General features: G+C 41.8%; 1 protein-coding gene across 2 annotated transcripts in view; it reads right to left on the bottom strand.

Moving 5' to 3' along the window:
- LOC115587497 (C-type lectin domain family 10 member A-like) overlaps positions 1–9,678 on the bottom strand; it is a 94,425-nt gene extending 84,747 nt beyond the window's left edge. The window contains exons 1-4 of one of the 2 annotated variants that reach the window (XM_030427346.1): positions 9,568–9,678; positions 9,375–9,476; positions 8,764–8,931; positions 4,656–4,762 (exon numbers count right to left, since the gene is read on the bottom strand). In XM_030427346.1, the coding sequence (XP_030283206.1) occupies positions 4,656–4,762; positions 8,764–8,931; positions 9,375–9,476; positions 9,568–9,637 (447 nt within the window). In that variant the 5' untranslated portion in view covers positions 9,638–9,678. The remainder of the gene's footprint in view (positions 1–4,655; positions 4,763–8,763; positions 8,932–9,374; positions 9,477–9,567) is intronic. The other variant, XM_030427347.1, reaches the window with a different exon arrangement.
- Positions 9,679–14,728: the final 5,050 nt, after the last annotated feature.

Genomic DNA, 14,728 nt, shown 5'->3' with positions numbered 1-14,728 from the left:
TGAATGTATTTACGGAATGCCTCGCGGGCTGGACCAAACAGTCTCGCGGGCCGTATACGGCCCGGAGGCCGGAGGTTCCCCACCCCTGCTTTAAGTCCTGTAAGTTGCGAGGTAGGGCCTTCATGAATCTGACTTGTTTGTCCAGCACCTCCCACAGATGCTTGATTGGATTGAGATCTGGTGAATTTGGAGGCCAAGTCAACACCTCAAACTCATTGTTGTGCTCCTCAAACCATTCCTGAACAATTTTTGCTTTGTGGCACAGCGCATTATCCTGCTGAAGAGGCCACAGCCATCAGGGAATGACGTTTCCATTAAAGGGTGTCCATGGTCTGCAACAATGCTTAGGTAGGTGGTACATGTCAAAGTAACACCCATTAAATGGCAGGACCCAAGGTTTCCCAGCAGAACATTGCCCAAATCATCATACTGCCTCCGTCGCAGTCGATGTGTTTGTGTTTTATTGGACACGAAGCAAGTGTGTGTGTGTGTGTGTGTGTGTGTCCATGGGTGTTGGCAGCTATATATATATATATATATACTCAGACAGTCTCTGGCCAGACATGGTTTTGCTGCTATTCATATGCTAATTACAGCCATTAGCACCTCCACGAGCTCCACATATGTCATGGTTCGTTTCCGTCAATATGTGGCACAGACAAATGTGACGTTCACAGGCTGTAAATTGTCGTTCACTGCCTAAAATTAGGGAGATTTCCGGGGGGTTTATGGAGACGGAAATCCCTCTTTTCATGCAGTACTAACAGGTGCTATGATAAAGAAATAATCAGTATTAATCAGTTAACCTTTCAGTAGTCATAATATTATGCCTGATCGGTGTATACATGTCTATATTCAAATACAGTGTTAAACTGTTTGCCTTACGCCACAGTCAGTGGAGTTCCATCGATCCATTTCCAGGTCCCCTCCTTTTCTCTGTCATTCAAACCAATCCAAATGTCTTGCTTGATGGTTTTAAAGATGAACTCCTGTTCAAGGTAAAGGAAATAAAGCCATCAATTCTATATGATAAATATCATTACTGTAATCTGATCATCATAGCTAATACACAGTTCATTGCAAAAGATGGGAGGGCATGAATCACTTGGTGTTCTCTACATGAGGAAAAAGATACATGTGGGTGAGGCAAACATCATTCTGAAAGAGGCAAGGGGAAAACAATCTGATTAGCCATTTCATATCACTAAAGGTGATGTCAGATGGATAATTGTTTAATTGAACCACCCACGTTTGAATTATAAATGTTTACGTGTCTTAGTATAGCGGTCGCTAACAACTGTCTAAATGAGACCACCTCCCTGGTGGTCCTCGTTTCAATGTCTATATGTCTAGATAATATGTTTAGAGAAAGACGTAGGGAAAGGGAAACTAGATTAGAGCCTGACAACCCTCAGCCTAGAAGCCCCATATACTGCATATGCCACCAGCCAACTCTACCACATGTCCATCTCCATCTCCACCCTCTGAAGAGTCTATGCAACTTGGCAGGATTTGTCTCACCCCAGCAGAAAACCAGCAGAGATACAGAGGTTGACTGCATGTGCTGTAGATAAGCTGGACATGCCATCTCCCTCACCCTCCATCTCCAAGGAACTCTCTTGTGGCCTCAACAGACTCTCCCACTTCAGGTACTGACCAACTCAGGTGCTGATCGACTCTGACTTTGTCTCCCAAGCCAACATTCCCACTGAGACTCTCCCTTCCCCCAGGATGCACTTGAAGGTAGATTACTTGCTGATATCATTCATCGTACTTTCCTTTCCTGTACTGATGTGCCTCCAGAGGTAGTATCGGAGGCACGGCACTGGCGAACTAAACCAGTGTGAATGGATAAGCCAACGGGTGGGGTGAGGGCACTTTGATTTGGTGGTGTTGAAAGTGTGATAATTATACAGATCCTTCACTCAACAAAATAAAGAGAGATGACCCACAAAGCAACGTTACAGGACCAAACAACAGCAACACAGTAACTGTAACGGTCTTTGGCGACTTATATGAGGAAAAAAAATACTGCAGTTATATGTGGAGAAGCGTCTGTCACCCTGCATGTTCTACCGACTCTTCGTCACATTTCTGCTCGAAAAACAGCGTCTGTCACCGTCTAACAACTTTAACTCACCAGGTGTTTGTGTTGGAAAAAATCACCTCGACTGTCAACCCTCCTGACTGAGACTTCAGTGAACTGTCCCCAAGAAAACAGCTTTTCTCCCCACAAGTGAAAGAGTCAGACAGGGTCCTGTTTGCTTGTGATTGCTAGTGATGTCGACTATGTAATTATGTAATTTAGTAATCTCAACCACAACATATTGAAACAGCATCCATATGATTATAAACAGTCAGCGGGTACATGTTTAGATTAACAGGTAGACACCGGGGGAAACGCCTTGAAAAAAAAACAAACACATCATCATCATCATCACGCTTAACATCACACCTCTTGAGGATCCACTACTGTGTGAATTACACAGCGGTTTGTCTTTACGTTAGAGCTGCTTGGCTCTGTGTGAACAAACAATGGCTTTTCAACTTGTGCGCATATGAGAAGGAAATTAGTGGAAGACAGGGTTTAACACTCCTCTCGGCCAATTCCAGGAGTACCCAGTCATGCCTTTTGGTCTCACCAATGCCCCTGCAGTCTTGCAGTGCTTGCTCAACAATGTTCTCTGCTATATGCTGAAACAGTTTGTGTTCATTTATTTAGATAGACTATATTCTCATCTTCTTCCAGAGTCAGAAGGAGCATATTCAGCATGTTTGTTTGTTTTTCCAGAAGCTTCTGAAAGCAAATTTCATGCGAAGGGGGAAAAATGTCACTTTCACACTCCATCTGTGCATTTCCTGGGTTTTGTCATCGAGTGAGGGCAGGTGAAGATGAACCCAAGCAAAGTGCAGGCAATGACTGATTGGCCGACTCCTGAGAACCATAAGCAACTATCCTTGGTTTTGCCAACTTCTAGCGATGTTTCATCTCTAACCACAGCCGTGTGGCAGCCCACCTGATTCATCTCACCTCCACCAAGCTCCCCTTTCTCTGGTCCTCTGAAGCTGAGGAAGCCTTTGTACATCTAAAAAAGCATTTCTCCTCTGCTCTGGTGACACCTAAGTTGGAGCTGTCCTGTCACAGCGATCGGCTGCTCACCAAAAGCTTCCTCCCTGTGCTTTCTTCTCACGCTGCCTACCACGCCTACGACATTGGCAACTGTGAGTTACTGGCCATCGTTCTTGCCCTCCTAGAATGGAGACATTGGCTGGAGGGAGCTGCCCATCTTGTCCTCATGTGGACTGACCATAAGAATCTCGTCAAAGTGCGTTCTGTCAAGCAGCTGAACTCCTGCCAGGCTCGCTGATTGTTTCTGATTGATGTCGTTGTGATTTCTCTGTCTCTCAGTAATTTGTTCCCTTGCATTTTTTGGGGGGGCAAAAACTGAGGTGCGCATAAAGTATATAGGTGGGTATAGAAGACATGCAAAGTCTGTTTTATTTACAAGTTACTAATTTGTCTCAGAGAACTTTGAAATCTATTTAGGCTCTAAAAGGAAAAACTCCACATTACCTGTTTTTCAACAGTGTCAATGATCACCAGATCTGCTCCTCTGTCTCTGCAGTCTTTTCTGCCATTTTCCAAAGAATCAATCTTATTGGAGAAGAGATAGCAGGTAAAACTGAACATCTTCCATCCTGCAGGACAAACTGGAAAAAGCATCAAACAAAGTGACATTAAAAATCAGACAGGGGCGCTTATAAGCTCAGTTGGTAGAGCAGGCGTCCCATGTACAAAGGCTTGGTCCTCACTGCAGCGGACCTGCTGTCATATCTTCAGCTAATCTATCAATAAAGCCATATAAAGGCCAAAAAATATATTTTAAAAAAACAGACAAGGTCCATGTTGTTAAGCTTGGGATGATGTGGATCAAATTCATGTTCTTTGGATGAAAATGTCGTTAACTAATGTGCTAATTAATATTTGTTATATCATGGACAATACATCAAAACCAGTAACAAAATAACTCATCAAAAACAGAATGATATTTTTAATGACAATAATGTTTTGAATGGAATCTATTGACACCAAGATTTGCACACTGATATGTTGAAGAGTTGATCCAACCTCTTTCCCTGTTTGAACTGTAAAAACATGTTCATTCAAACAAAGCTGTTTTTTTTTCTTTCTCAAAATTGAACATTAACTACCACCTTTGAAGGGACTTTAAGCAGCGTGCCCAGATGTTTTTATCTTGGAGGGCCGAATCACTGTTGTGTTTTACTATCAACAACGCTTGAAAAATAACACATTCATTTCAATTAATTGATTACAGATAAAATGACCTGTTAAAAAACTATTGCACATGAATCGTGCTCTATGGCTTCCTTTGCCATTACACCACCGAGGTTAACAACAGCTTTGTGAACATGATGGAGGCGATAACCAACCGCTGCTGCGAGAGAGAAGGATATAAGCATCTCATTAGCACATTCTCTGTATACTGGTGTCCTATAATGAGGCTGTGGCAGCTCCTGTCCTTCATGTTAAGAGACAGCTTTGCAGAACACACACAGGCAGGCGAGCACTCACTCGGTTTGGACAAACTCTGAAGTCTGTCCAGCTCTTTGGACACTGAAGTGAGGTTGGCTTTCAGCAGGTCTCTCTCTTCAGACACAGAGGACAGCTTGTCATTACTGGCCTGGAGACGCTCTGTCAGGTTGGCGTTGATAATGGAGTGTTCTGCAGCTAAATCCCGGTCTGAAATAAAATCAAGATTAACTCATGCGTTGACACCAATACTGACTAAAAGTTCTATATTTGAGTCAAAATCATCCTAACTTGTCCTAAGACTGAGGAAGATGTTCATTCTGCTCATGCAGTCTATAAAATATCAACCTAAAGGCTGAAATGAACCTGGAATCCAAACGGTGTTGTACATTCTTTATAATAATATCCTCTGATGTTTCCCCAGCAAATATCTAAATACTGAGCAACCTGCACCTGAATTCAAACCGACCAGTATTCCTGCTACATGTCAGACAGATTGATCTAGTTGGCGTCTTCATGACAGTGGAATTAAAATAAACATTTAGACTATATGCTATAAAGAATAGACTACTACAGGAATTAATGCATTTGAAAAGTTTAGCATGGAAATTAATACCAAACCACAATGGAGTGGGGCTACATTAAAACGGAACTGTTACAGGAGCAATGTTTTGTGCAATTATGAATTTTTGTACCATCAGAGGACTGAAGGTTAAAATATCAGCTCCATATGTGATTGATTTGATGAATTACTCACAAAGCTTGTAATTTATTTAATAATTTTTTAAATTGCTTTATAGCACTTACTATTAAGACTAGTTCAAATCTTAAATGTTTCCCCTGTCGTGTCCATTTGCAGGGAGGGATATCTTTTGAAGTTCAATAACTGTTTGGTTCACTTGCCTCTCAGGTCTTCCATAAATGCAATACTTTTGTGCTCCCTCATGATACTTTCATTAGTATTATACAATGGTCTGGGGGAATACTCGATCCTGAGTAGTTCCAGTCAAATTGTCTGTTCACTGCTCTAAATTAATGCGCTAGCTGGCATATCAAATCTGAATATGTTATCTCCAACACTGAGTTCAGTCCGTCAGTCCTTCAGTGCCTTATCCTCTGAACACCACAGGATGGCGACAGTAACACACCAGCTGCAGAAAGTACACTTCCTCTCTAAACTTACTGATAATAATAATCTCACATCCCGTTTGCTGTAGTGATGGGAACGGCAGTTTTTTTTTACTGTACTGAATCTCTAGAATCTGTTCTTTAAAATGATTTGTTCAAAAGATTCGTCCACCGAATCGTTCAGTGCTCTCCAACTCCCTGAACTGATAAGCAGCCAAACGATCCGTCAGTCAGTTCATGATTCAGCCCTGAGGTTCATGTTCACTTACTGAGGGACGGTGCGTTCACGGACTATAGTACACAATCATTCGCGGGAGACGCAGCACTGCTTTGAGTGGTATACATGCACTAAAATTATTACACGGTGAAATCAGCTGTGCACAGTAAAATCACTTAACATGATGCTATACGGATGTTAGCAAGACAGCGCTAATTTTAGCAGTATGGTTACTGAACGTGGATCAACTCCTCTGCCCTGAGTGAGTGAGTGACACAGCGCCACTTTCAGCACAGTACATGAACGAGAACAACGTCCTCAGCGACGCGATTCATGAGTGAGTGACAGCGCAAACGAGATTCACGTCCTGGCGTCCCTCGTTCGCGAATGACCTGTTGAGGACGTGAATCACGTTCGCACTGTCACTGAATCAGCGTGAACGTGAATCATGTTCGCAAACGTGAGTCACGGCGCGAATGGGATTCACGTCCTCAGCAGGTCGTTCAATGAGAGCATCACGTTCACGAATGTGAGTGACTTTTACTGTGCAGTAAAATCACTTAACATGATGCTACACGGATGTTAGCAACACAGCGCTAATTTTAGCAGTATGGTTACTGAACGTGGATCAACTCCTCTGCCCTGAGTGAGTGACACAGCGCCACTTCCAGCACAGTATGTGAACGAGAATCATCGCGTCCTCAGCCAAGGTTCTCTGTGTGCAGTAGGTTCGCGAATCATGAACGAATCACAGCACGAACGTGAATTACGTCCTCACAGTTCTCTGTGTGAGTTGCGGCAGTCCCACTCCTGGCCGGCATGCTCGAGGCTGAGCTCAACTGAACTGAGAAAGGAACGAATCGGTTCATGAAGTGATTCCATTCACTTCGTTCACTCAAAAGATTTGTTAGTTTGAATGACACGTTCCATCCGACACAACACTAGTTCGCTGCTCAGCTCTCCACTTCAGGCTGCGGCCACAGTAACGTTACACACGGCCGGTCATTTGTTCGTGAAAATCTTGCTATTGATTTGGGGACAATGACATGACTGGTTAGCTAGCTAGTCTTGTTAGCTAGCATACTGCCAAATTATTTTTACTGTTTGTCAACCATACGCAATGTTATTGACTTTGAATCTTGCTAGCATAGCGTTAGCTTTCTGGCTCATCGCTGAGCAGACTAGAATATCTCCCGTTGCCAATTCGTATCTAAGGTCGGTCCTATTTACTGGAGGAGTAAACAACATCTCCATTGCATCAGAACCTTACGGGACAGTGATTGTTCCAGGTATTAGTCAAACCCTCAGGCGTTACCAGGGAAACTAAGTTAAGGCTTGTGAAAAACTTTATATTTTGATTGTAAAACGCATGAAAATATAAATGAATGGTCTGAATTTATTTTCTTTGTCAAGTGACCATGGTATAAGCGGATAATGCCCTCCAAGGTGTCCATAATCAGGAGTTAATGGACTTCGCGGAGGCAATCGTCCGACACGCAGGCCTCTGCGTCGTCCATTAACTCCTGATTATGGACACCTCGGAGGGCATTATCCCTTACTTATACCATGATCTGGGGGAATACTCAATTCTGACTGGCTGCAGGGTGTCCATTAACCCCTGATATATGGACACCTACTAAGTAGTTCCAGTCAAATTGACTGTTCACTGCTGTAAATCAATGCACTAGCTGGTGTATCAAACCTTAATATTATATTTCCAGCACTGAGTTCAGTCCGTCAGTCCTTCAGTGTCTTATCCTCTAAACACCACAGGGTGGCAACTGTAACACACAAGCTGCAGAAAGTTCACTTCCCCTCTAAATGTACGGATACGAGTTGTCTCACATCCCGTTCGCTGCTCATCTCTCCACTTCAGGCTGCGGCCACAGTAACGTTACACATGGCCGGTCATTTGTTCGTGAAAATCTTGCTATTGATTTGGGGACAATGACATGACTGGTTAGTGAGCTAATCATGTTAGCTAGCATACTGTCAAATTATATTTACTGTTTATCAACCGTGCACAATGTTATTGACTTTGAATCTTGCTAGCATAGCGTTAGCTCATCGCTGAGCGGACTAGAATATCTCCCGTTGCCAAGTCGTATCTATGATCCGTCCTATTTACTGGAGGAGTGAACAACGTCTCCGTTGCATAAGAATCTGACGGGAGAGTAATGATTGTTCCAGGTATTAGTCAAACCCTCAGGCGTTACCAGGGAAACCAAGTTATAGCTTGTGAAAAACTTTATATTTTGATTGTAAAACGCATGAAAATGTAAATTAATGGTCCGAATTTATTTTCTTTGGCAAGTGACCATGGTATAAGGGGGATAATGCCCTTCGAAGTGTCCATAAACAGGAGTTAATGGACTTCTCGTCGGGCATTATCCCTTACTTATTTCCTACTCCATAAACTCAAAAAGTAAGGCAATAGGGCAAGATCTTCATAGAGCGAAAATATTGTAAATTGGATTCCACCCTAAAAGAGTTTGCACTTTTATTAGGTGGTTCACAATCTTATAGGGAAGTGAAAGTCTGTCAGGTGTGGAACTGAGGAACAATCTTGTCACAGAGTCAGTGGCCTCACTGAAGACATAGCATTAAAAAAAAAAAGTATAATATGGAAACTATGAAGATATCCAACTAAAAAGGTGCCCTGTTTGAATTAATTAAAAGAATAAATAAAGCCATTGGTACAAGGTAAACTGGCCATAAATATAATTTACAGATCTGAGAGTAGGATATAAGTGTCTCATCAGCACATTCTCTGTATACTGGTGTTCTATAATGAGGCTGTGGCAGCTCCTGTCCTTCATGTTAAGAGACAGCTGTGCAGAACAAACACAGGCAGGCGAGCACTCACTCTGTTTGGACAAACTCTGAAGTGTGTCCAGCTCTTTGGACACTGAAGTGAGGTTGGCATTCAGCAGGTCTCTCTCTTCAGACACAGAGGACAGCTTGTCATTACTGGCCTGGAGAAGCTCCGTCAGGTTGGCTTTGATAGTGGAGTGTTCTGCAGCTAAATCCCGGTCTGAAATAAAATCACGATTAACTCATGCGTTGACACCAATACTGACTAAAGGTTCTATATTTGAGTCAAAATCATCCTAATTTGTACTAAGCCTGAAGAAGATGCTCATTCTGCTCATGCAGTCTATAAAATATCAACCCAAAGGCTGAAATGAACTTGAAGTCCAAACAGTGTTGTACATTCTTTATAATAATATCCTCTGATGTTTCCCCAGCAAATATCTAAATATTGAGCAACCTGCGCCTGAATTCAAACATGGATCAGCTCTTGATCATCCATAGATGTTCAAACATGTCATTTTGCTGCACTAGCTGCTTGAATATATCTCTTTTTACCATGGCTGTAAAATCATATTTATAAAAACACGTGCATCTTTCAGAGCAGAATAATGCTCCTGAAATCACAAGTTCAACCTGACACTGACTGATGAGAAACAGACTCACAGGTGACACCGAGGATGATGAGTCCAACCAGCAGGACAACACTGAGCAGCCCCAGACAGAGAACCACGGCTCCATGAAGCCTCCTCTCTGAGCTCCTGGGACCTGAACACAGAGAGGACATATCATGATCATAACCCCTGATAATACACAACATCAATATGCACAACCCATGTGTGTGAGTGAGCATTCTTACCTGTCTGATTTGTTGAAGGTGTTGGGTCGACAGGCTTGTTGTAATCAACATTTGCATAGATCTCCTCCATCGCTCAAAAGGTAACCAGCTCTCTCCTAAATGGTCAGCTCATGTATATGATGATGGTTGGTTTCAATGTCTCTTAAGGTCTTTAGGAAGTCACACGTTTTAAAGGTGATGAAAATAGTTTGCACAGGAAACATCCACCCCTAACTCAATATCTTTAAGTTCCACATCTGTATAGAGGCACATGATCATGTACAGTGCTGCTTCAAAGTTTGTGAACCCTCCAGGCACAGTCACTGTTTTTCTAAAACACATTAAAATAACCTTATTAAACATATGTTCAAATCCCAATTTGTAAAGCAGACCTTTAAAATAATGAACACACAAACAAAAAGAGATATATCTTCATTATTTAATACAACAAAAGTGTTTTATTTCCCAAAACTGAAAATCTAACACATGCAAAACTATGTGAACCCTTTCAGTTAGTAACTTGCGGCTCCTCCTTTGGCAGCCATTACTTTAACAAAACATCAAAAGTCTCTCACATCTGCTTATGGGCATTTTTGGCCACTCCTCCTGGAAGAACTCAGCCAGTTGGAAGAGGTTGGAGGGACATCTGGCATGTACCAACTTCTTCAGGTCTCCCCACAACATTTCAATTGGATTAAGGTCCGGACTTTGACTGAGCCAATCCAGAGTACGAATCCTCTTTCTCTCAAGCTATTCCTTTGTAGTTTTTCTGGAATGCTTTGGGTCGTTGTCTTGTTGCACAATCCATTATCGCCCCAGCTTCAACTGCCCGACCGATGGCAGGAGATTCTGGTCAAGAATTTGTTGACGGGCCTGAGAATTCATGGTTCCCTTGATAATATGGAGTCGTCCAGGTCCAGAAGCAGAAAAGAACCCCTAGACCTTCACATGACTCGTCTGTCCAGAGAATGGACTTCCAGAAAGCCCCTGGTTTGTCCAAGTGCTCTCTGGCAAAGGCAAGGCAAGGCAAGGCAAGGCAAGTTTATTTGTATAGCACAATTCAGACACAAGGCAACTCAAAGTGCTTTACAGGCACACACAAATTACATTAAAAGACATAAACATTTCATTTAAAAGACATTAAAAATTGCATAAAAAAAAATAAAATAATAATAATAATAATAATGAAAAATAAATAAAAATAGCATTTTAAGACCAGTAAAAACATTAAGAGACAAACATCGAAATAAATAGGCTAAAATAGAGAAGCTTTAAAAGAAACAAGACTGTAGAGTCAGAGTAATAATGCAGTTCAAAGACTTGAATTGCTTCAGTTAAAAGCAGTGGCAAAAACAAATGTTTTAAGTCTTGATTTAAAAGAGGTGAGTGTTGGAGCAGACCTGCAAATTTCAGGGAGTTTGTTCCAAATATGTGGCGCATAGTAACTGAAAGCTGCTTCTCCATGTTTACTTCTGACTCTGGGGCCTGAAAGTAGACCGGTACCTGACGATCTCAGAGGTCTGGATGGTTCATAACGCGGCAGCAGATCAGAAATGTATTTTGGCACGAAACCATTCAATGCTTTATAAACCAACAACAGGACTTTGAAATCTATTCTTTGATAGACAGGAAGCCAGTGTAAAGATCTAAGAACTGGAGTGATGTGATCTACTTTTTTGGTTCTTGTTAGGACTCGAGCAGCAGCGTTCTGAATCAGCTGCAACTGTCTGATGGAGTTTTTAGGGAGTCCTGTAAGGACACCATTACAGTAGTCGAGTCTGCTGAAGATAAATGCGTGAACAAAGTTGAAATAGGAAGCTTTGTTCTTTTTTGAGAGCAGAGGCTTCCTTCTAGAAACCCTCCCACAAATGTCATGGCTATTCAATTTTTGTCTTAATGTAGATGAGGGCACATTTGTCCCGGATGCTGCCTTATAGCCCTCTCCAGACTGATGGGCTGTCATTACTGGGCGTAACTAGGTTTAAAGCAGTGGTTCCCAACCTGGGGTCTGTTGGGACCCACAGATGAAGTCATTCATTGTGGATTTCAAAATGGACTCTGAAATGAACTCAGTGTCCCAGAATTCCCCATTCTTCACACCTAGGTGCAGAATTCAGGTTTGAGCTACTATTGGTCAGGGTGACAGACCCCCTGCTGATCAGGTAGTCAAAACCCCAGAGCATTCAATGTTCTCTCTCTCACTCAACGCGCTCTACTCCTTTAACTTTGGATCTTCAAGGGCTCCTCTCCACCTCCCCCCACGGGGCTGCCTGCCTTCTAGATCCCTTCTTCTGGGCCCAACAAGCTGTGGAGAGCTGCAAGCTGCATTGGCAGCAGGCCCAAAGAACTTCTCCTCACTGCAGCGACACGAGGTCCTGCCAATCTGAGGATCTAAGGAACACCAAGCAGGTTAGCACCGAGCTGCTATCCTTACAAAGTAAAGGAGCGACCAGTTTCCTCCTCTGCCAACTTTCATCAAACCTTGCACAGCAAGAGCAGCTTGTTCAACCTTGGAGCCCCAACTTTCTCCTGCAACCACCAGCACCTTCTCCTCAAAGACTGGTAACGTTGAACTGGGCTTAGATAGCAAACCATAGCACGGCTAAGCACAGGACTTTAAACTCTGGTTGATGTAATGTGTTCAATTGATGTGTTTGTTCAATGTTTTGGTGTTATGGTGACCTCGAGTCAAGTTATTGGTAGTTTGCTTTCCTAGACGGCTAATTCGACATTAGTTTAATTATGCTTCACACAGACTCAGGGTCTCTGCATGCAACTAACCATCTTCTATAACCTGGCACCACGTCACACACACATACATACTCACAGACACACACATTCCTTGAGGATAGAGCATATCACACCCACATGTGATATCATTGACCGCCATTGTTCCTTTGTTCTGCCAGGCACTCACACACACACACACACACACACACACACACACTGGTATAGTACATGTTAGTTAGATTGTGTGTTTCCATTTTGTGTTAAATAAAAGATCTTGAACCTTCTTGCTGTCTATTTAATATTGTACATGAGTGAATGTTGCCAACCTCTACACTGTCAAGAACTCCAAAATCCTTCAACCATTACTAGCTGTTATGGTGAATTTGGTTGTAGTTATTAAGTTAATTATTAACCAGAGTTATAAACAGTTCAGTACGTTTTTATGAGACTGATTTAGTAAAATTGCTATCTTTTTCCCTTCTTCAAGGGTGGTGCCCCAAGGTGATCTAATGCAAATTGGATCATATTATTTATCATAATTAATAATTATCCCAAATAATCATTAATTATTAGTGATAGCCAAATTTAACCTAAATCCCCCTTTTATTGTTGTTAAACACACCTTAACCGGGCCTTGTGTAAGGTGAGGCCCAACAGGTCCGGGCCCCCCCCTAGGGGGGCGACAGAGATCGCAGGGGGTGCGCACAACTTTGTCTGCTTTGACGTTGTGAGGTAACCAAAATTATATTTGTGCACATTAAATTTATAAAATCCCAATAACACACCCAACTGGATAATCAAAACTCTGTATAATCCAAATTGAAACATATTTTTGGTCCACATTTAAATTTATTAAGCTATTTATCACCAACACCCCTGTGAGGTCACACATTAAACTGTGTGTGTGTGTGTAGTTGTGTGTGTGTGTGTGTTTGTGTGTGATATACCTAATGACACAAAAAGGAAGAAATGAATCTAATTGACTTGTAAAATAAGGAGAATACGAGCAAAAACCTACAACTGATGTTTATTTTTGCAAATAATAGTTTGTAATTAATCACTTTATTCTTTATGTGTATGTGGGTTGGGGGGCCTGGCTTGTCTTGGACACGGGCAAGGGGGGCTTCAAGGAAAAAAGGTTGGGAACCACTGGTTTAAAGGACAGGGGAGGCTTAGCCTCCAAGAGATGCACAGGATGTGAGCGAATGTAGCGCGCAAGGACAACATTTCCCAATAGCTAACAAAGACTGAGAAATTATTTATTTTTGTTATTTCAGTCTGTTTTTGATCTTTGGACGATTTCATGTTGGATCACTGATTTTAAACTACCTCAAAACAGGAGCGGGGAACCTCAAGAACCCAGCTTTATATTACACACATGAGCTTTATATGTTTAAAATTATTTCTTAACTTTGAAATGCCAAAAAGTGGCCTCCAATCATTTACAAGAGTGTGTTCAATTCATTCAAATGTTTATTTCATGTGTATAGTGGCTAAAGTAAGAAAAACAAAAACCTTAAACTGCTTTTATTTTAATTTGGTGGTTATTTCATTTTCTTTAAATGAGTGGCCTGCATTCTAGAAATTGTCGCAGCGGATGTCAGCTTTAATTTATTTATCAACTTTGTGTGTAATGTCCTGTCAACTGTATCTGTTGTTATTTGCGCATTTAATTTCAAGAACAATTTGCCTGCCGAATGATGTGGACGACGATGACGGCAATATACTATACTTAACGTTGTGAACATAAATGCCTGGAACTGACCAATGTTCCTGCTGCAAAGTCGGCCTCTTCATGACACGGTAATAAAAATATACATATAGACTGTATATGCTATAAAGATTAGACTACTACAGGAATTATTGCATTTACAAAATGTTTATTTAGGAAATATTTAATGACATCAATTTTTTCATGGCTGTTACCGCAATGGTTTGACTGGCTTCACTTCATAGTAGTGAGAGTTAAATGCTATCAAAAACTTGAAGCAGGGGAAAACAGCCTCAGCACTCTATTTGTTACTCAGCCAGACAGTGTTCCACAAAGAAACTATTAGCAAGGGAAAAAAAAATGTCTTTTTGTTTTGTGAGAGGGCGACCGGTGAGCGGCTGGATGATGCCGAAGAAAAGTCGAGGAGATGGTCAGGTTTTCCAATTTTACATTTTCTTTATTCACTGCACTCAGATATCAGACAACAGACGAAAGTATGGTGAGCGTCATAGTTTAACCAGCAACACCGACAGATGGTAAAATGGCGCCTTATATACTGTGCTACCAATTAACCATGACTGGACTCTTCCACTACTGAGGTAAATTTACATCTGCCCAAATGGCTATTCAACCAAGTGACACTTTCCCCTTTTACCTTTAGCACAAACGCTTCACCCCTCTTCTGTTCCTGATGTGCCCCTGCCAATAAATCTATAAAATACATTTACAATAAATAACAGA

The sequence above is a fragment of the Sparus aurata genome, chromosome 9, assembly GCF_900880675.1.
Source record: "Sparus aurata chromosome 9, fSpaAur1.1, whole genome shotgun sequence".
Classification (NCBI taxonomy): Eukaryota; Metazoa; Chordata; class Actinopteri; order Spariformes; family Sparidae; genus Sparus; species Sparus aurata.
Note: the sequence above shows the minus strand (reverse complement) of the source record. Positions and strands in the feature narration are given on the sequence as shown.